The sequence below is a fragment of the Onthophagus taurus genome, chromosome 11 (assembly GCF_036711975.1).
Source record: "Onthophagus taurus isolate NC chromosome 11, IU_Otau_3.0, whole genome shotgun sequence".
Taxonomy (NCBI): Eukaryota; Metazoa; Arthropoda; class Insecta; order Coleoptera; family Scarabaeidae; genus Onthophagus; species Onthophagus taurus.
The window spans coordinates 15,146,392-15,167,697 of record NC_091976.1 but is presented as its reverse complement, the minus strand read 5'-3'; the positions used below and the strand labels follow the sequence as shown (position 1 = coordinate 15,167,697).

Sequence of the window (21,306 nt, the reverse complement as noted above, 5' to 3'; positions counted from 1 at the left end):
TCTTCAAATTGGCGCTATCTTGTTTCTTTTGAAGTTTTTTTCTGTTTATTCTAATTCAGACGATAGCTTGAGATGAATATTTTAAAAATATTATTGGATTATTAGTTTTAGATAAGCAGAACGGCCCTGAAAATGACGTGTTTTGTTTTGCTATTGTAAACGACGTATTTTGAAGAAGATTTTGAATCCTCGTATAAACAATCTTAAACATTTTTTGCATATATGATTCTAGATCGAAATATCCCCTAATAGGAAGATTTTTTTAAATATAGCAACTTTTCCTATTATTGTCAGATACACATTTTTAAAATAGATGCAGTCATAGTGTATACAGTATGTTCACGGAAAAGGTGTTGAATAGGAAAAACCTTTTTATTTTTAATTTTATCGAAAAAAGTTAATCTTGATAAGAAATGTTGCTAGTTCTTATAGTAAGATTGGGATAGAAACTTTTAACATATTTTATACGCGGTGTTCAGAAAATTGAAAAAACTTTAAATGGTACAAGAGTAAAGTGCATTTATTTGAGAAGATAAGGAAATAAGTTACTAGGAAAAGTTGTTCTAAAGTAAAAGGTAGTCTCTAATACCAATTTTCGAAAAAATCGGCCCACTTTTATTTATATATTATTTATAAGTTTTTTTTAATTTTCTGAACACCGCGTATAAAATATGTTAAATGTTTCTATCCCAATCTTACTCTAAGAACTAGCAAAATTTTTTTATCAAGATTAACTTTTTTCGATAAAATTAAAAATAAAAAAGTTTTTCCTATTCGACACTTTTTCCGTGGACATACTGTATATAGTGCAGAGTGGTCAATCTATAAAGTAAAGAAATGTTGAAATAAAACCAAACGTTTTAGCCAAAAGGAACGCCTTTGGAGATATTTCAAGTGTTATAGATCTTATTCGAACTGCACAAGGCTTGACATGGCCAAAAATTTAATTACATTTACACTAGTGGTGGAACGGATATCCGGCAACTATCCGGTATCCGGCCATTTTTTAAAATCCGGCAGGATACCGGATAGTTACCAAACATCCGGCTTTGGCCGTATATTAAAAACTTATTACTTAGTACTCCACCATTCACAGGAATTAGTATCTCTTTTAGATGTTGGACACTGCAGATAATAATCAAGTAACAATCCCAATATGATATACAGGATGTTTCTCTGACTCTGGGAACAAATGTAACCACAATTGACAATTCATGTAAAAAAAATTAGTAAAAGTCCTCAAATTGCAAAGATACAGGCCATCAAAGTTAGGAAGTTTTAACACATTTTTCTAAATATCTTAAACACTATTTATGGTAAAGCGTTGAAATTTGGTACAATGTAAACTAATATCACGTAAAATCATTAGGCAATTTTTGAGTTGGATCGGTACGCGGGAACAATGCTATACAGGCTGTTCCTAAAGTTTATATGCTCAGAACTTTTTTATTCTATCATAACTAGAGCTCGGATTCTTCGGTACCTAAGTCCAGTCGACCAGTTCACGAATGTTGCGTTATTGACGAGCGACGCATAGCCAAGGTCCCGAGTTCTCAGGTCTGCAGCGTTGTCATGGTAATCCATAGGCGCGCGTTAGCAAGGATCTGTATTAACGCTAAATAAGCAAGTAATTATATACTTTATTATAATTTTTCTCGACTCCCAGTTCTTATTTGGTGAAATTTAATAATTGAATAATAATGACTTTTTCTAAATTTACTTCAGAAAATGACGACCTAACTCGACGTCACAACTGGTAACTGGCACAAATGTAACTGCTAGAACTAACAGGCCATATTTAGAAGATATTTCTTGGTTGCAAAATGCTACATTGTTGTCAATTAATGTGAACGTATCGCCAAAAATCGCTATTAAGTGTGCCATTGGAATAAATAATAAAAACTAAAACAATAGGGTAATTCAGTTAATAAATATCAAAATATTAACTCTTAATAGAAGTAGTTTTAAATTATAAAACCTAAAACAACAATGCACTTCTAATTAAAACAAATCAAGAAAATATTCGATGATAATTAAATAAAATATTCAACACACTCCGTTTGAAATTATAAAAACTGAAACAATAGTACAATTCTAATTCAGAAAATGATGGATTTAACAATAAATAAAAAGGATATTAAATGAATTGGTACTGAATTCTCTGAACGGAACACAGATAAATGCAGGCCTGGCATGCTTATAGATGTGTGAGCGATCGGAACGGTAGATCGCGTGGTGGGAGTGCATTTATGATCGCGCCCCATAGGTTCTGCGCTGTCGACGCTACTGAGACGGTACCGAAATATCCGAGCTTTGATCATAACCCTACATTTATTTTTGCAGTTTCTAATAGTAAATTTAGTTTAGAAACTTTTATCACTCTTAGAGAATATTGATAAAATCAACCGTTTTCGTATTAAATGCAAAAATGTTAGGCTCCGAATTAAACAACACTAAAAAAATAAATAAATAAATTATCTGAATTGGCAATGACAAGTGAAAATCGAACTGAGCTGTCATTACAATTATGTATGCAAAATGTCCAAGTGTAGATTTAGCTAAATCACACTTTTAATTTGTTTTAGTTGGTTTAATAAAAGAATCCAAAAACAATAAATTAAAAATCAACAAAAAATAAACAAAAAACAACAACACTAACAGGAATAATAAAAACAGTACATAAAAGTAGTAAAAAAATACTAAAGGAAATGTTCAAAAGCTTAGATTTCTTTTTTTTAGTGCTATTATTGAAATCGGAACCCAACATTTTTGCATTTAACACGAAAACGGTGATTTTTATCAATATTATCTAAGAGTACCTAATAAAAGTTTCCAAATTAAGTTTACTATCAGAATATTTATAGAATAAAAAAGTTCTGAACAAACAAACTTTAGGAACACCTGTATAGCATTGTTCCCGCTGACCGATCTAACTCATAAATTGCCTAACGATTTTACATCACATTGATTTATACTGTACCAAATTTCAGCGCTTTGCTGTAAATAGTGTTAAGATATTTGGAAAAATGTGTTAACATTTCCTAACTTTGATGACCTGTATCTTTGAAATTTGAAGACTTTTACTAATTTTTTTTACATGAATCATTATTTTCACTCTAGCATATGTGGTTAAATTTGTTCCCCGAGTCACGGAAACACCCTGTATAAAATCTCTGGTTGCAGTTTCGTCTAGTTTTCTTCTCTTCGCTTATAATTTTGTTTATCATCACATTCATTACTAACAGAACTGTCGCTATTGTCACTTTCAATTATTAATTAAAGTCTTTTTGCATTAAAGTCTTTAATGCAAAAAAACCGTTTTGAAAAATCACTTTTAGTTCTTGAGAAATACATTTTTGAAATAATCGAAAAAATTTTCGAATTTTGCAATTTGCGCCGATTAAGTTTTTAAAATTTGTAAAAAATCCAGTTTTTGGAATATGAGTATGAAAATTTCCAAAAGTGTTAATAATAGTGTCTTCTTTCCAATGAATCAACACGTTTCGAAAAATAGCTTTTAGTTTTTGAGAAAACAATATTTGAAGTTTTGGCAACATTTTCGACGTTGCAATTTTCATCGATAATTTTCAAAATTCGCTATAAAATTCATTTCTTGAACGATCCTTGTGGAAACATCACCAATCATTAATTCAAGTATGCTCTCTTTAATGCAACAAGCCGTTTTGAAAAATCGCATTTAGTTTTTGAGAAACAAATTTTTGAAATGATCGACAACTTTTTGCAATTTTCGCCGATTAAGTTTTAAAAATTCGTATAAAATCCATTTCTTGGAATATGAGTATGAAAATTTCCCAAAGTGTTAATAAGAGTGTCCTTTTTCCAATGAACCAATCCGTTTTGAAAAATAAGTTTTAGTTTTTCAGAAAACAATATTTGAAGTTTTGATAAAATTTTCGACGTTGCAATTTTCATCGATAATTTTCAAAATTCGCTATAAAATTTATTTTTTGAAGGATCCTTGTGGAAATATCACCAATTATTAATTAAAGTATCCTCTTTTAAATGCAAAAAGCCGTTTTGAAAAATCACTTTCAGTTCTTGAGAAATAAATTTTTGAAATGATCGACAATTTTTTCGAATTTTGCAATTTTCGCCGATTAAGTTTTAAAAATTCGTATAAAACCCAGTTTTTGGAATATAAGTATGAAAATTTCCCAAAGTGTTAATTAAAGTGTCTTCTTTCCAACGAACCAACACGCTTCGAAAAATAGTTTTTAGTTTTTGAGAAAACAATATTTGAAGTTTAGACAAAATTTTCGACGTTGCAATTTTCATCGATAATTTTCAAAATTCGCTATAAAGTTCATTTCTTGAATGACCCTTGCGGAAATATCACCAATTATTAAATAAAGTATCCTCTTTTTAATGCAACAAGCCGTTTTGAAAAATCACTTTTAGTTCTTGAGAAATAAATTTTTGAAATAATCGACAATTTTTTCGAATTTTGCAATTTTCGCCGATTACGTTTTAAAAATTCGTATAAAATCCAGTTTTTGGACTATGAGTATGAAAATTTTGCAAAGTGTTAATAAAAGTGTCCTCTTTCCAATGAACCAAGCGGTTTTGAAAAATAACTTTTAGTTTTTGAGAAAACAATATTTGAAGTTTTGATAAAATGTTCGATGTTGCAATTATCATCGATAATTTTCAAAATTCGTTATAAGATTATTATAAAATATCCTCTTTTTAGAGTTGCTTCGTTACTTAAATCAGCATCAAAAAAGTTCATTTTGTATCTTGAATCCAAATAAGTTGACATATCTTATCAGCTTTCTTATTAATATCATTTTTATTCAAATATCACAATAATGTGACAATGTAGGGTATCACTTCAGAAATGCACCAGAAGTTATGACCATAATAGCTGGATAGATATGCAAGATATCCGGCCGAAAGGGATGCCGAATATCCGGAATTTGGCGTTTCACAAAATCTCTATCTGTTCCATCACTAATTTACACTAGCTAAATTGTTGAATTAATTAAAAGAAGAAGTTTTTCGTAATAGTTTATTCTAACTAATTCGAAATTTTTATGTTCTGCTCAAATTGTTTAAAATTCGCTTTTACGTAATGCGACAATAAAAATAAAGTGCGCAAAAAACCGATCAGATCACAAGGACAGGGCAAAGAGATAGTAATCTTGTGATAATTTATGTCGCACAACGTAATAATTCTTGAATGAAATTTCCGAAACTTTATCTCGTTAATTAAAAAATATCTTTTCAATGGGCCGTTACAAATTATTGATCGAGATAAAAATTGATTGTCGGAAAAGACATTATATTTTAAAATGAAACTTCTTACCTGATTAAATCATTGTTATTAAATTGTTTTCCGAGAATGGAGGATAAAAATAATAATGCAAACTTTTGAATATATTAATATTATGTATGCATATTTTATCATATTAAAAAAAGTATACTTGCCTGTTGAAATATTGAAATTTGTTGAATTATATAAGTTTTTGGACAGAAAGATTAGTCCCAAAAGAGCTGTTAATAGCAAAAAAAATATTTTTTTGGATTTTAAACGATTTTCGTTGATCATTAGCAATTTTAAACAGTTCTCTAAATCGATTGTTTGGGATTTTAAGATATTTTTAGATATTGGTTTTAAATATTTTGCACCCGGTGTATGTTTTATCATCAAATACAATGGTTTCTCTTTCAATTTTCTAAATCTTTTTAGCTCTAACCAGTAAAGCTTATCAAATTGTACAACACCAATACATATTCTAGTACTCTAGTAAACTAGTAAATTTGTTGAATTTGGAATGGTTACATGTTACCCAAACAGTTGCTTGATTGATGCAGATTTGTCAAAGTACATACATTATTAAAAACATATTTTTTAATATGTTCAATACACAACTTTTTAAATAAATATACTTAAAACATTTCTTACCTTGCTAATTAAAAAGTCTTTATCATCGAAATGTCTTCCAAACATTTTCGGGGATTCGCCTGGAATTGGTTCAATTTTAATACATACTTCCATACCTTTTCGTGCTGATTCGACGGCTTTGTGATTATTTTCGATACTTGTTACAATACCAAGATCGACAAACTGAAAAAAAAAAATAACGCAATTGGTTTTTGTCGTTAAAGAAATGAAGAAAAATCATACTTCTTTGCTTGGAACGCAAATTGGAGTTCCCTCTTTAACAATTCCAGCTTCAACCATAACGCCCATAACAATAGGATCTCTGGAATTGAAGATGAATTGAGGAAGTACCCGCAATTTGCAAGGAAAAACGGCGATGTTCTTGAATTCTTCCCGTTTCTTTTGCTTCAATTCATCTCTATACGCGATGAATTTATCGAAAAGATGATAAATTATATCCGCTTGGAAGATTTTAACCCCTAAATTATCCGCTAATTCTTGAGCATCTCTTTCTATTTTAACATCGAATGCTAAAATTGTTGCGTATCTAAAAACAAAAATTTATTATAATTTTTTCTTTCACAAAAATAATTTTTTTACTCACTGGCTTTCGTGTTCTAACATAATCGATGCTTTCATTACATCTTTTTTAACAACTGGACCAATACGAATACCGGAATACTGTAATAAGAATAAAATTAAACATTAAAAACTCTTTTAAAGAAAGCTTTCATGTCTTTAAAAGGATCGTGATTATTTTAAAAAATGAAGTAATACACGTGGGTTGAGCGAAGTTAAGAGAAGAGAGAACAAGCAGGTTTTCCACCGGAAGTCGGTAGGTGTCCGGTATTCCTAGAACCGGACTCCGATCGAGTGTTAATTAGGGACAGCGACAGCGTGGTCTGCATCCATCTATCTTTAAAGGGGCTCTCATAAATTCACCGAGCGTGACACACTCAGTGAAGAAGAAACAACAACCAAAAAAAAATACGAAAAAATGACCAGAAAAGTAAACGAAAAAAAAAAATTAAAAGTAAAACAAGGATGAATCAAAAAAAAACGTTACAGAAAAAAATAACACAAAAAAATCTAAAGAATTTACTAAAAAAGCAAATAAATACTAAAAAAAATCTCTTTAATAAACAAGAACAGAAAGAATTAAAATAAGGATGAAAATACAATTTCAAAGACGAACCGTGAATTTATAATGAAGAATTTATGGACAGGAAACGTCTTCCTAACAAGAAAACGGTGCTGCTATGAACGCTTCCGGTCGTCTCTAATTATAGAGAGACCCGCCTCACAACATTACACAAATATATAGTGTAAAGGAAGTGCTCAATAAGAGGGATCGGAGCCGACCCTGTGTGTGTACTAAATGTGTAAATGCGTGTGTCTGTGTCGGCTTTTTTTTTTGCTTCACAGATACGCAGCTTCCGTTTCATTTAATCAATTTTGTAAAATTTTTCCGCAACATAAATAAATTTAAAAGAAAAAAAACTTCAAGAACAGTATTAATATGAATCAGTTTTTCGATTTTGTAACCGCGTGATACATTGAAACTCAGCGCGATTAGGCCGTGAAAATCGATTAATATTCATGCAAAAACGACAGGATACTTATACATATTATAAACACACATGGTGCTTGCAATGAATGCACTTCTATGTGGAGGCCTTGGAGGTGTCTAGGAGACACCGTGTGGTCGACCGCACTGCATACGAATTAATAAAACCGAGCAAAATGAGTTTCTTTCGAACCAGACATAATTAAATCATTATTTCGAGTAATAAAATTATATTTTACGACATAAAAAAATTTTTTTAATGATAAATGTTAATAAGTATGTAATTTATTATTGGAAATGATTTTATTTAGAAGTTTTAGGTATGAATGTTTAACCAAATATGAATCACATCAATTTCATATAAAATAACTTTACTTTAAAGTTATTTTAAAACCTTATAAGAACAAAATAATAAAGTTGATTTATATGTTTTTATTAGAGTTACTACTTTCAATGTTGAATAAAATATTACTAACAATTTGTTATCGTAATTTGAATCTTGTTCAACGCTATACAGGGTGATTTATTAGCTCACCATCAAACTTTGACATATGATAAAAAATTTTAATAAACATATGTGTTCCTATTTCAATTAACAATGACATTAACAATTGACAGTTTGCTGTAAGGTTTAATTATTACATACAAGAAGAAACTCAAAATGTACGTTTATAGCACTGTGTATGGTTTTTGCAATGGAAATGTTCGACAATCAGTACAAGAATATCAAGAAAGATTTCCACAGCGTCATTTGCCATATTATTCAGTTTTTAGCGATTCTTTCAGAAGACTTCGAGAAACAGGTAATCCTGCTCCAGCAAAAGCTATAGAGGACGAAGAAGCTGTAATTAATGCTGTCATTGATAATCCTTTCATCAGCACTCGAAGAATAGCACACAACATACATGTAAGTCAAAATTTTGCATGGCGCGTATTGAACCGCAAAGTCCTTCATCCCTATCCTAAACAGTGTGATCAAGCTCTACAGCCAGGAGATAATCAGCAACGGTTAGCATTTTGTGAATGGTTATTGTAGCAACATGCCCAAAATAATGACTTCATTTCAAATGTTCTCTGGAAAGATGAATCATGTATTATGTTTGAACGTTGTAAATTACAGATTTTGAACAATACACTTTTTGATTTACTTGAAGATATACCTCTTAATGTAATTCAAAATATGTGGTACCAGCACGATGCCACCAACCCACTGTGTTAGGAAGTTTGAAATTACCGGCCATAACATGATTTTACTAATTTTCTTTTCTAATATTTTGGCAAACGGGGATGTTCTAACTTGCGGAATTGGGGTAGTCTCGAAGAAAGAGACCGGGACATGGCACCTACTTTTTTCGTATATCTTATAGTTTCTGAGATAGCCTATAATAACACCCAAATTTGCCCACCCTGTACATAAAAAAATATGTCGACTTTCGTAAAAGTTATTAAATAACTTTTATCAAAAATAAAAAAATATGCTGACTTTCATAAAAGTTATTAAATAACTTGTATCAAAGTCAACATATTTTTTATGTACAATTAAAAGGTGTAATAAAAAAACTATGGCATTCCATTTAAAATAACGAAGTTATGGTTCACTTCCGGTAGACCAGAAGTGGCGGCCATCTTGAAAATGTTTTAGATTGAAAGTTTCGAATGAACAACCCATGCTACCAAAATTTCAAACCTCTATGAATAGTAAAACCTTAAAAAGTTTTAACGAACCATTTACATGAGACACCTATCCATGGTGAGTTTTTTTGCATGTTTAGTATAGAATACCCTACATGTAATACCCTACAAATTTTTCCTGTACACATTTTTCCTAAAATTAATAATAGCGGAGCCATAGCTATCTAACGATATAACAAAAAACAGTTTTTTCGAGATATCTAGTTAGCCATGCATTTCATCCAAAAAACAAAAAGCTCATTCAATTGAGTTCATGAAACTGCAATTCTTTCCCTATTTAATCGTCTCTCTATCTCCGCTAGTTTTCGAGATCTCCATGCTAAACATGCAAAAACTCACCCTGTATATATTATATTATATAAGTATACAGAGTGCGCAAAAAGTATGGAATAATGGTTCAACAGCCTAAACTTCAACTTAAATTAAAAAAAGTTTTAAATAAAAGTTACTTTAAACTATTTTGCGCATATCTTGGCGTAGAAATAAAATAAAAATGATGACGGCAGTCTGCGTTACGACATGGTGAATGTGTTTTTTAAATGGAACACCTGTATATTTTATTAGACTTAGGCAGTCTATTATGGCGTCATTATGGAATAGACAACCTAAGCGGTGACGTCACAGGAATGGGCGGAGCTTCAAGTAACTTTTATTTAATATAAGTTGAAGTTTCGGCTGTAGAACCATTATTCCATACTTTTTGTACCCGCTGTATATACTTATTGTTAGGCTACATGATGTACCATGTTTTCGGAGTTACATTAGCTTAAACAACCAGCCCAACTCACAACAAAACCTTTGTTTCGCTTTTATTTTCAAATATTTGTTTTAAAATCCTAAATTTTGTTTTAAGCACGGTTTATAGATGAAATAAATCCTAGCTAACTATTAAGGAGGTATTATAGTGATATTAAACATTTTCAACTTCATTTAGTTGTTATTATATTTTTGGCCAGATATTCATAACTTCCTAACACTGTGCAGCCTCATCGCGGAAGAGTAGTTGTCGAGTGGTTAAACCAATATTTTCCAAACAAGTGGATTGGTAATAATGGTCCATTTGCTTGGCCACCTAGATCCCCCGACCTTAATCCATTGGATTTCTACTTATGGGGTCAAATGAAACAAATTGTGTATCAAGTGGAAATTAACACACGAGAACAGTTATTAAACAGAATACAAAAACAGGCTGTTACTGAAATAAGAAATCAACCAGACATTTTAATTCGGCTGAAGAACTCTTTAATTCGGCGTTGTGAAGCATGTATTCTAGCAGAAGGAGGCTATTTTGAACAATATTTGTAATATTTATGTGTTTAAAAAAAATGTTGCAGTTAATTATGATATAAAAATTAAAACTTTAAAGTGTTATAATTTCGTAAATAATTTAAATAGGACATATGTTCATTAACATTTTTTTTTATAATTGGATTAACTATCATATGTCAAAGTTTGATGGTGAGCTAATAAATCACCCTGTATTTGATGTGATATGATTAAGATTGGAATTTGCGTTTGGAAATATGCTAAAAAAAAAGTATTAATTTTGTAAATGATGATGAATTAGTATTTAAATATATATATAAAACATTAAATCCAACACACACAAATACTTAATTATTGATGTAGAGTTAGTGTGCAGATGCATGTAGAAGGTAATGTGAGTGGAAAAAATTGAGGGGAGAACCAAGGGTGTGGACGATGAGGGGAGAACTTGTTGTAAAGGTAATGAAGCGGTAAATGAAAGTGTGAGATAATAATTGAACTGTTTTGTTAAACACTCGTGCATGAAAAAAAAAATGGAAAAAACCACATTGAACTGTATAGCAAACCGATTTGGTTGGTTTTCCGTCGTGTCTGACTGTGGAAGGAGGAAAGCGGAAATAAGACTATAAAAGAAGTCGGTATCAAAGATAACTTTGGAAGGAAATGCGTATGAAGCGTAAAGGGGAAGGGTAGAACTAAGAGACACGAAAGAATTGAATTGAATTTGACGAGATGGAAAAGAAGGACGCTGGTAAACTTAAAAAACTTTCTCCTTCTTATTCGAAGTGTGAACGATGAATTTAACGATTTTATTTATTAAACAGTAGAAAGATGAAAGAGAATAGAAGGAAAATAATGGCAGAATTTCGTCGCTACTAACCCAAACGGCATAAACGCCAATATGGTCTCTTTTTACTTAGCTACAACGTTGAACAGGATTTTTAAATCTACATCCAACAGTTAAATTAACTTTTTGTAATTCGCTACGGTAATGGAAGCTATAACAGTACTCAAACGGGTGCTGTAATGAGACTTCTTACAGCATCCGATGCTGTAATGAGATTTTAGTAACATTTTATGGAACCAGTTCAAGTTGGTGACATTGGGTCATTAATTTTTCTAGTTGTCAATGTGACAATTTTTGTCTATGGATGTTTAAACACGTTCTTAGCATCGAATACAAGGTCCACAATGATGAGGACATTGACTCTGAGCAATTTCTCTTATTTTGGGAGGTGTACATCAAACATTTTTTTCAGGTGAATATATTTTGTGTTTTGACAGTTTCTAATTGTCAATTCAAAGTTTCTATTTTCAAGTGTTCCGGTGTTACCAACTGCTACATACCTATTTCCCTACATTGCCAAAATTTACTTTATTTTTGTTAAAAAAAAGGATAAAACGCGAATTACAAAAAATAGCATAATAAACAAGTTTTATAAGACTTAAAGTACTCATTCATTAAAAAACTCGTGGCTCCGCCATTCGTTTTTCAACTTGAATTCGTGCCTTACGATAAAATACAGAATAAAGTGTGTAGACGGTTATTGAATGGATTTAGGAATGGGAAATACAAGTTGCTAGTAGGGATTCGGTTATACATTATACAACCAGGAAATATATGAGATGATAAAATAGCGTAAAATTACAAAACGAATGGATAAATAAATTTCAAAATTAATCATCAAATGTTGGAAACAGAAATGAGAGAATGGAAAAGAATGAGAAAGTGTAATAAAACAATGGTGAAGAGAGAATGAAAGTTCAGAAATAACCAAGACTTGAAAAGATCCGAGTGGTGGATCTTTCGTTCTTTATGAGGCGAAGAGGGTGAGATAAAGATGAAATAACCTAAATGAAAGAAGCTAGGACGAGATGTAAGGATATGTGTATAACAAAGACAAGGAGCAGAAAGAAAAGGGAAGAGGGGGAAATCCGTACGATAAAAAATGAAAGTGAGGTACAGAAATACAAAAAACATAAAAGAGAAAGAATCGAGAAGACTTAAAAAATCATATTATACATGAGTTGTATAATATTTATGACAAATTGGAAACAACTTTTAATTGAAGTGTTGGAAAATGGCAGGCGAGAATGGTTACAGAACGAAACCTGATGATAGAAACAAATTCATATAATTTTGAATAGGATTCGACAAGGGAATGATTCCGTTTCCAGTTAATATTTTACCGGATAGACATTCGGGTTCATATAAACAATATATGTATATGAACACATATACCATACGTAAAGATATGATTTGATGAAAAAATACATTCAATTGAAATGTAAGAGAGAATGAGGATTTTTGGCAATCTAAGAAATGAGGTAAGAATCTGGTAGATCTAGAAGGAAGATTGAGAAAGGATCAGAATGGGGTAGTAGCGATAAAAGCAGAAGAAAAAATACTGTCCTGTATTGTATGGAAACATGAAGAATCCACGGCCTTCTAGGTTCACGTTTTCTTCTTTTCTCAAAGATATTGCGGACACTCTAGCGAGTTTTCTCTACCTACTCTACAAAAGTAAGTAGTCACCATTTAATTTGGTTTAGCAGTAACATTTCAAATTTTAATAATGTAGCTAATTGCGTTTTGGAGTTATCGTAATGTATGAAGAAATCTTTTTAACGGCTTGATCAATTTGAACAAAAATTTGTCTGTATAGGTTACATAACTTTGCGAATTCAAATTTTAAATCAGAAATGTTGCCAAATTTATAGTTTCTAAAAAACATTATAAAACGTAAGTGGATGCCGTACATGTTGGTAGATATACAGCGATACTCTAATGCGAAAGATACGGGACACGCTGATCTTTTTTCTGACGAGGCAACTTTCTCTTTAAATCGTATAGTCAACAGGCATAACTGCAGACATTGGTCGGAAGAAAATCCTCACTGGACGATCGAGACACTGTATCCTCAAAACGTTAATGCATAGGCAGGAATTTCCAATGATCAAATTATTGGATCTTATTTTTTCAGTGATATCCTAACAGGGGAACACTAATGGGCATTTTTGAAATCACAATTAATTCCGGAATTAGCCAGACGTTTTCCAGATGATATAAATCTTCGTGTCTGTGACTTTCTAAACACTATTTCTCAATCGTTGGATTACAAGAATATTAAAAATACTTAATTTATTTCAAAAAGTAAACATGTTTCGAAACAAATGTTTCATCTTCAGTACTTGAAATAATTACAAATTGATGGAAAATTTTAAAATATGTTGGAAATAGGAATGAGTTTTGGTTTTCTTTCTTAAAATACAAAATATTTCAAAAAAATTTTTAAAATCAAAATAAATAAAATCCTTTAAATTTCTAGGAAATTAACTTCTAGAAGCTAATTTTAACTTTTTTTTTCCTATTTTTATTATTTAATTTTTGAGAAATATGAAGAATTTCATCCGTTTTAGACTGCAACAAACTTCAAGGGGTGATTCTTGAATGAATTTTAAGGGTATTTTAATATATGAACCATGGACGCCTTCGGCTCCCCTAAGGAGCTACACCTCTCCAAAAATAGCGGAAAATTTTGGTTTAATTTTTAAACCATAATTTTTTTTAATTTAAAACCATAAACGCTAGGAAAATGAAATTTGGGGAATATGTTTAACTCATAATAGGGTACGTTATGACCCTATCTGTACTTTCAACCTACCCTTCTAAACTACTAAACGTAACCACCTCCGTTCAATTTATGCTAAGATTTTTTTTATGACGATGATAAATACATAGATAGATAACATGTAGTTTGTTTCTACTTCACATTTATTGTTCTTTCATGGTACTCTCATTTGTTGAGAGTATAAACATTGTAAATCGTAATTTCTAAGCAACTACATTTACAAACCACAGAAACGCCGATAGAACATTTGAATTCGCAAGGTTATAGTGTGTATAGGTTACACACACAATTTTTTGTTCAAATTGATCAAGCCGTTAAAAAGATTTCTTCATGTTTCCAGACATTACGCGTACATACACTCGCGCAATTACAAAACGCGTACAAAACCCAATTAGCTATATTATTGAGATTTCAAATGTTGATGCTAAACCAAGTTAAATGGTGACTTCCTACTTTTTTAGAGTAGGTAGAGAAAAACCACCAGAGCGTCCGCAATATCTTTGAGAAAAGAAGAAGAAAACGTGAACCTAGAAGACCAATGTACGGCGCTGGCATAGGGTTTAAAGGTATACCAAAACGGTAAGGTTCACAATTCTTTCACATAATTCTTTACCGATTTACTTGAAATTTTAACTGTACCTTCTAAGTAACATTATCTAGAGAAAGACGTAAGGATTTTATGATATGATGCGTAGTTCTTTAGCTATAAACAATTTAGTGCTTATTTTTTTAAACTAATACAGCAAGTTATTGTAATATATCCACGATTTTTGCATAAAGTTAAATAAAAAAATCCGGACGATTTTCTAAAGCTTTTGAGTTGTAAAAACTAAAATTTTTTGTTGTTATAGTTTGAAAATTGTAGCTGAAACATTTCCAGCCGCGAACCCCTTCCTGATTTTCAGCGTTTTCATCAAGCAGCTACATTTTCTTTTTAATCAATTAGAAAAATATATTTCGTATTCCTATAACCTATAAGTTCAAATACAGTTAAGAAATATAATCCATTTTTTCATATTTTTTATTGTTTTCCCAGAAAAACTCGAAAAATTAGTCTTAATTTTCAACAGACTAGAGTGGTCGAACCCCTTAGGGCTTTACTTCAATAAATTAGAACGTGGTATTACTAAGTTATGTAAAGATCATCAACCTAAAGGTTTTCATTAAAACATTAAATAGATATATCTTTTTTTTATATCTTTAAGGTAGAAGTAGGATAAAACTATTTATTTTTATTGGTTTAAAATTATTTGTTTTTGCACTAACTTTTAAACCTAATCTTTAAGTACAGTCAACTCAAAAAGAAATGCATCGAAAACTGGCAACTTTAAAACTGGTAACTACACATCTAATTATCATTTAAAATGTACAGAAAGCGATGAATGAAACGAATTGGTAAAGGGGGCAGTTTAATCACAAAGGTTGAGAAACACTGTAATAGACAATAACAGCAAAATTGAGATTTGCAAGATAACAATAATAATAATAAACAAGATGAATAAAGAATATGACGGTGGGCGTTGGAATATCGGCTTGCGAGTATGTGGTGAAGTTGAAATAATGAGAGGTGGAAGTACTGGTTGTACAATGTTAAGAATTAAGTTTAAGTTATTGGGAATTCAACCAAAAGGGGGGAAGGAATCAAAAAACCTCCAGACGGTTAATCGCGTGGTGGTTAACCACGAAACGTTTATTTAATTAGTGTTTATGGTCTGGATATCATCTTCCCTCTTTAATTGATGTCGTTGTGGGGACTTCTTATTCAACACCAATATACTAACTTAACTGTTTTTACATTTTAACTTCTAAATTGTACCCTGATGATGATAAGAATATATTTATCGAAAGCTTGGTCCTTTTGGTTGAATTCCCAATAACTTAAACTTAGTTGAAATAATGTTAGTTCGAAGCTGAATTGATGATAGGGTAACATCTATTTCCCTTTTGTTTTGCGTTTTACCAAGGATAATTTGAGAGAATTGAAGAAGCTTTCAAGAATTTCATCAGCATACTTAAACAGGATGAATCTTTTTTGTCCCAACTGGTCAATATTGTGAAAGATCATTTCATATCCGAAATAGAGACTTGCGTGAAGACAACGCGTTAACAGAGAAACTACACGACTTACAGCAATACACACGTCGCAGTAAGGTACATGTATTCAAAAGAGAATATTTCGGCATATCAAAGAAGTAATTTGATTAAAAAGTATAATTAAAAAAATAATCTTGTACGTTTGTAAAATATACGATTTGATATTTCAACTTTAAATGGCCATGAGCTTATTGTATAAGTGTGATATTTGTGGGAAGGATTACGTAAATTATAAACATTTACATTTTTAAATATACCTTTTTAAAAATAAATAAGATTAATGAATTAACCAAACTTCATAAAACATCACACCTTTTGACGTTATCATGGATATGAAAATAAAAGACGCAATTGGATAGATATAGATTGCAATGGATGCCCTCCTATAGTATCTTAGAGCATAACAAACTAACTATGTCATTATTGCACTAAATTTGGCTTAATGTTTAGCTGTTATTGGCTCTCAAATACGCGCTCCAAACACCTATCAGACGAAAACGCTATAAGATGTACCTAAATATCCATTACATTTATTAAATGTTTAAATAAATTTCAAATTCGTGATAAGATCTATAAATTCGTTTCTAAGAATTAGTTTTCAAACTGATTTCTTTAAGTCATTTTATAAAGATCCTTAAAAACATGAAAATTATATAATCAAAAATTTTATACTCACCGGAATTTTGCTTGTTCTTAAAAACTCCAATAAAGCTTCCAATGACCCCAAAGTCGATGCTTGAACATAAACGCCTCTTTCTTGCAATTTAATACTAGAGAGCGCGGACTTAAGTTCCCTCGCAACTTCTTCTTTAACGATATCCACTTCGTCGCTTTTATGAGCCACATACAAATTTAAACCAGCTATCGCTTTTTCAAGCTCTTTAGCGGCTATTTTCACACCTTGAGCCGCTTTTACACTTTTATATTCTATATAAGCATTCTAAAAAAAATGTTAGTTAAAAAACAATAAATTGAATTGTAATCTTTTTTTACCTTCACTCTTAATTCTTTCATAGGTTGTGGCATTAACAAAGATCGAATTTGGGTAACAATCGGTCCATCGGTTCCCGCTAGAACCATTGAATCACCTTCCCTAAGTGTACCATTCACTAAAATAACATCAATCGTTGTTCCTAATCCAGGAATTGCTTTAACTTCCAAAACGGTCGCTTGTAATTCATCTGAATACATTAATCGTTTCGCCAACATATTCTGGGAATACTCTACAATTAAAGCCAATAAATTTCCCATTCCTTCCCCAGTAACTGCACTCGTAGGTACCAAGGATACATAACTTCTTATATCCGGATTATCGTAAAATAATGAAGCATTTAAACCTTGTTCAGCGAATTGTAAAGTCACTTGTTTAGTACGTTCTTCGAATTCTAGTTGAGTATTGGCTGCTTGAGCTTTGATAATATCGCGTACATCTTTGCGATTTAAAGTTTGCCAGTCGTAAAGTCGATCGATTTTGTTTAATGCGACAACGAATGGGGTTTTCTTTGATTTTAGGAGATTAATCGACTCAATCGTTTGAGGTTCTAAACCGTGCATTATGTCTACGACTAAAATAGCTATGTCACACAAAGAGGAACCTCTGTTTCTTAAGTTTGAAAATGATTCGTGACCGGGTGTGTCTATTATTAATAGTCCTGGGAGTTTTAATTGCATCTCTGGTGCCTAAAAATAATATTTATGTAATTAAAATTATTACATTGTATTTAAGATCAATAAACAATATTAGTTTATACTTTTCTAATTTTAAATGTACATATTTTATTTAAACTTAAATTTTTGGTATGATTTTAATTTTATCTACATTGCATAAGTAGAACAGAAGATGAACCTCGTATGTTTTTAAATTTTGGCAGAAGATTGAACATTATGAAATGCAGTTTTGAATTTGCATATAATCAATAAAATTTTGAGATCTTATTTTGTAGACATATAATATAAAAACTAAACCACTAGACAGATTATGGAACACACTTTCTCCTCTTCCCTTTTCCTTATGTAAACGAGGATTTTCACCCAAAGGCATGGGTAATTTTTGAAATACATAATGGTAATTTATAGATCATTTATTTAGATAAAAAAAAAGTGAAAATAATATTTTTTAAGGTTCATCTCTTTTTTCGCATTTGCTCTATTTCTTAAATAAATCCTCATTATGTTTTGTTCAGTTAAATGTGTAAGTAAAATCTTCCTTATCCTAATTTCCAAAATTTTGGGCAAGGTTGATTCATGGATATCATTGTATACAAGACTGATTCCCATTTATTACAACGGTTAATGTTCATCTTTTTTCTGGTTGAAACCAAACGAGACCAGTTCCTGTACAGGTGGCACAAATGTCCGGGATTCTAACTTTGCCATGTTGTGTGACTTTGTTCGATTATACAGTATGAATGTTGGTGCGTCTTATTGTTACTAAAGTTTATGGTTTCCGAAGTAAACCGTGTCAAAATTTTGAGGCTGAGCCAGGTCGGGATAACTCAAAAGGAGATCGGAAAAATTACAGGAATTTTTCATAGACGCATCCAATGCACAATCCGTCGTTATTGCGAGACCAGTAGAATCGCGGATCGTCCCAGAAGTTGAAGATCAAAGACTGACATTACTTCCACCATGGTCAAGAGTGTCCGGAACAAAGTACGAAAGAATTCCAAGAGGAGTCTCAGAAAAATGGCTAAGGAGCTGAATATTAGCCATGAATCTGTGTACAGGATCGTCAAACATCGTTTGGGGTTTCGTAGCAACAATATGCAAAAGACTCACACTTTGACGGAACATATGAAGGCCAATCGCCTTCAGAGATGTCGCGAAGTTCTGAAACGCTTCTCTCCAAGCTCAAAGAGCCTGAGTGAAGACAAGGGGTGGATACTTCGAACGTTGACTGTACATTGTTGTTTGTGAAGGTATGAATAACATTTGAATGACGTATGAATGACGTTTCATGTCACCGGACTTTTGTGACATCCTGTAGATCAGTCTTATTTATTACTCTCGAGCATATCTAAGCCTTTTGAAAAACTGCTTCTGAAACGTTTAACGTCAATACTAGAAGAAGTAAAAAGAGCTATATTATCCCACCGGCTTTAAAAACAGGCATACATCTATAGATCAAGTGCATAGACTTATCAAGTTTATAAACAACCTAAGCCTTGATGTCATAGAGATGGACGGAGCTTATACCGACTCCAAATATTTTCGTTGCTAACTATGTTGCTAACGGTAAATCACCATATTATGCAATTTTTCATTAGTGTTAAAATAAAATATGTGATGACATTTCAAATGACATTTTTTGGCGATTTATCGTTAGCAACGATAAATCTTCATCTCTGTTACGTCAGACTTAGGCAGTCTAGTGAAAAAGTATTAGAAGAAAACAAAATCTGTGCGACAGTTTTTCTTAATGTTGAAAAAGCATTTGAAAAATTTTCGCACCATGGGCTAGAAACCAAACCAAAAGTTATAACGCAATACACTACTCTGATTTGTTGAGTGATTGTAAAATGTAGGAAATTAACCCTGGTGTTCTTCAAGGAGTGTCTTAGGTCCAATTCTATACCTGTTGTTCATGACAGATGATTCTATCAATAAACTTCAAGCCGCGTTAGATCAAGTTAACTCTTAGACTAAAACCTGGATAATAAAATTAAACGAAAACAAATCGACGCACGTTGGTGAAAATTACAAACAATGTCATTTCGTATACTGCCAAATATTAAGGAATGACCTTAGATATTAAATTACGATGGAAAAAGCACATGTAACAGGAGAATACACAATTAAAACTAATATATAGAACACTGTATTAGCTCATGGGTAACAGAGAGCTGCATGAATGGTTTCGTTCGGCCTAATAAAACATTCACAGAAAAACGAATGATGAATTACCACTAAAACATCAAAAGCGCAGTGCAATGTAACACATGATTCGCTCAATATGCTGCAGTGTTGTTCTGCAACATCAAGCAGTAGGCGTCTCTCTCAAGTCTAACGAAAAGCAGCGAACTCTTAAAAGTATTCGCGAATCATTTAAAATGATTCATTGCCTCACGTACACTGTAGTGCTTTTGTATACAATTGTTCTTACTTTTACCGAACATAAATAAAGTAATGTTAAGTTGAATTTAAGACAGAATTTAAATTTATCCAAAGTTATTTAAATTTGGCTCAACTTATACAAAATTGTCATCAAAATTTTACAAAATATTCTAAATGGGTTTAAAATTATTTAAAAGCGCAAAATTTATCTAAAATTGTTTAAATTTGTCTAAACTTGTTCAAAACCGTCTGAAATGATCAAAATGTGGTTTAAATTATCAATACTTGGCTAAACTTTTGCAAAATTGTATAAATTGTTTATACCTAAAATTATCAAAATGTTACAGAAAATGTTGTTCAAAATTATTTAAAAGCGCAAAATTTATTTAAAATTGTTAACTTGTCTAAACTTGTTCAAAACTGTAAAATTTTATAATGTTCCCTAAAATGATCAAATTGCATTTAAATTCATTTATACTTGGCTAAACAGGCACAAAAATATCTGAAATTGTCAAAATGTGTCTAAAATATCTAAATTCCCTTGAATAATTCTTGTTACACCTTTATAATCCTTACTTTCTTACCTTTAATGTGATATTGTATCGAAAATGACTACTAATTTTATCTCTAAAAAAACGTTAACAATTTTGGAATTAAAACATAAAAATCTTACAATGCAAAAGATATAAAAGATAATAAGAGCTGTGTTCACGTAGTTAAAACAAATTTTTGCGATTTTAAATAATTAATTAGTTTACATTGCATAGTCAACATTAAATGATTTTGGACAAATTTTGAGCATTTAAATAATTCTAAATTCATTTGGAATATTTTTGATAATTTTTAGACAACTTTGTACAAGTTTTGCACCTTTTCAGCAACATTAATAAACCATTTTAAATTTCAGTACGTTATACGGAACTTTTGAATGTCCATTTAGCGAATGTTTTAAACCATTCGCTGCTTTTGAATGAGCACGGCACTACAGGATTCACTATTGACGAATGAAAGAAACATAGTAATAGCGAATCGATTAATATGATTCGACATGTGAGCCATTCGTTGCAGGTCACGGAGTTAACAATACAGTAACTTAA

At 31.2% G+C, this 21,306-nt stretch overlaps 1 protein-coding gene across 1 annotated transcript in view; it reads right to left on the bottom strand.

Moving 5' to 3' along the window:
* Positions 1-21,306, bottom strand: part of LOC111420468 (eukaryotic translation initiation factor 5B) — a 38,434-nt gene that overhangs the window by 11,779 nt on the left and 5,349 nt on the right. Inside the window, exons 6-10 of the mRNA XM_023053455.2 lie at positions 17,150-17,836; positions 16,833-17,096; positions 6,510-6,586; positions 6,149-6,452; positions 5,927-6,088 (exon numbers count right to left, since the gene is read on the bottom strand). Of these exons, the coding sequence (XP_022909223.2) occupies positions 5,927-6,088; positions 6,149-6,452; positions 6,510-6,586; positions 16,833-17,096; positions 17,150-17,836 (1,494 nt within the window). The remainder of the gene's footprint in view (positions 1-5,926; positions 6,089-6,148; positions 6,453-6,509; positions 6,587-16,832; positions 17,097-17,149; positions 17,837-21,306) is intronic.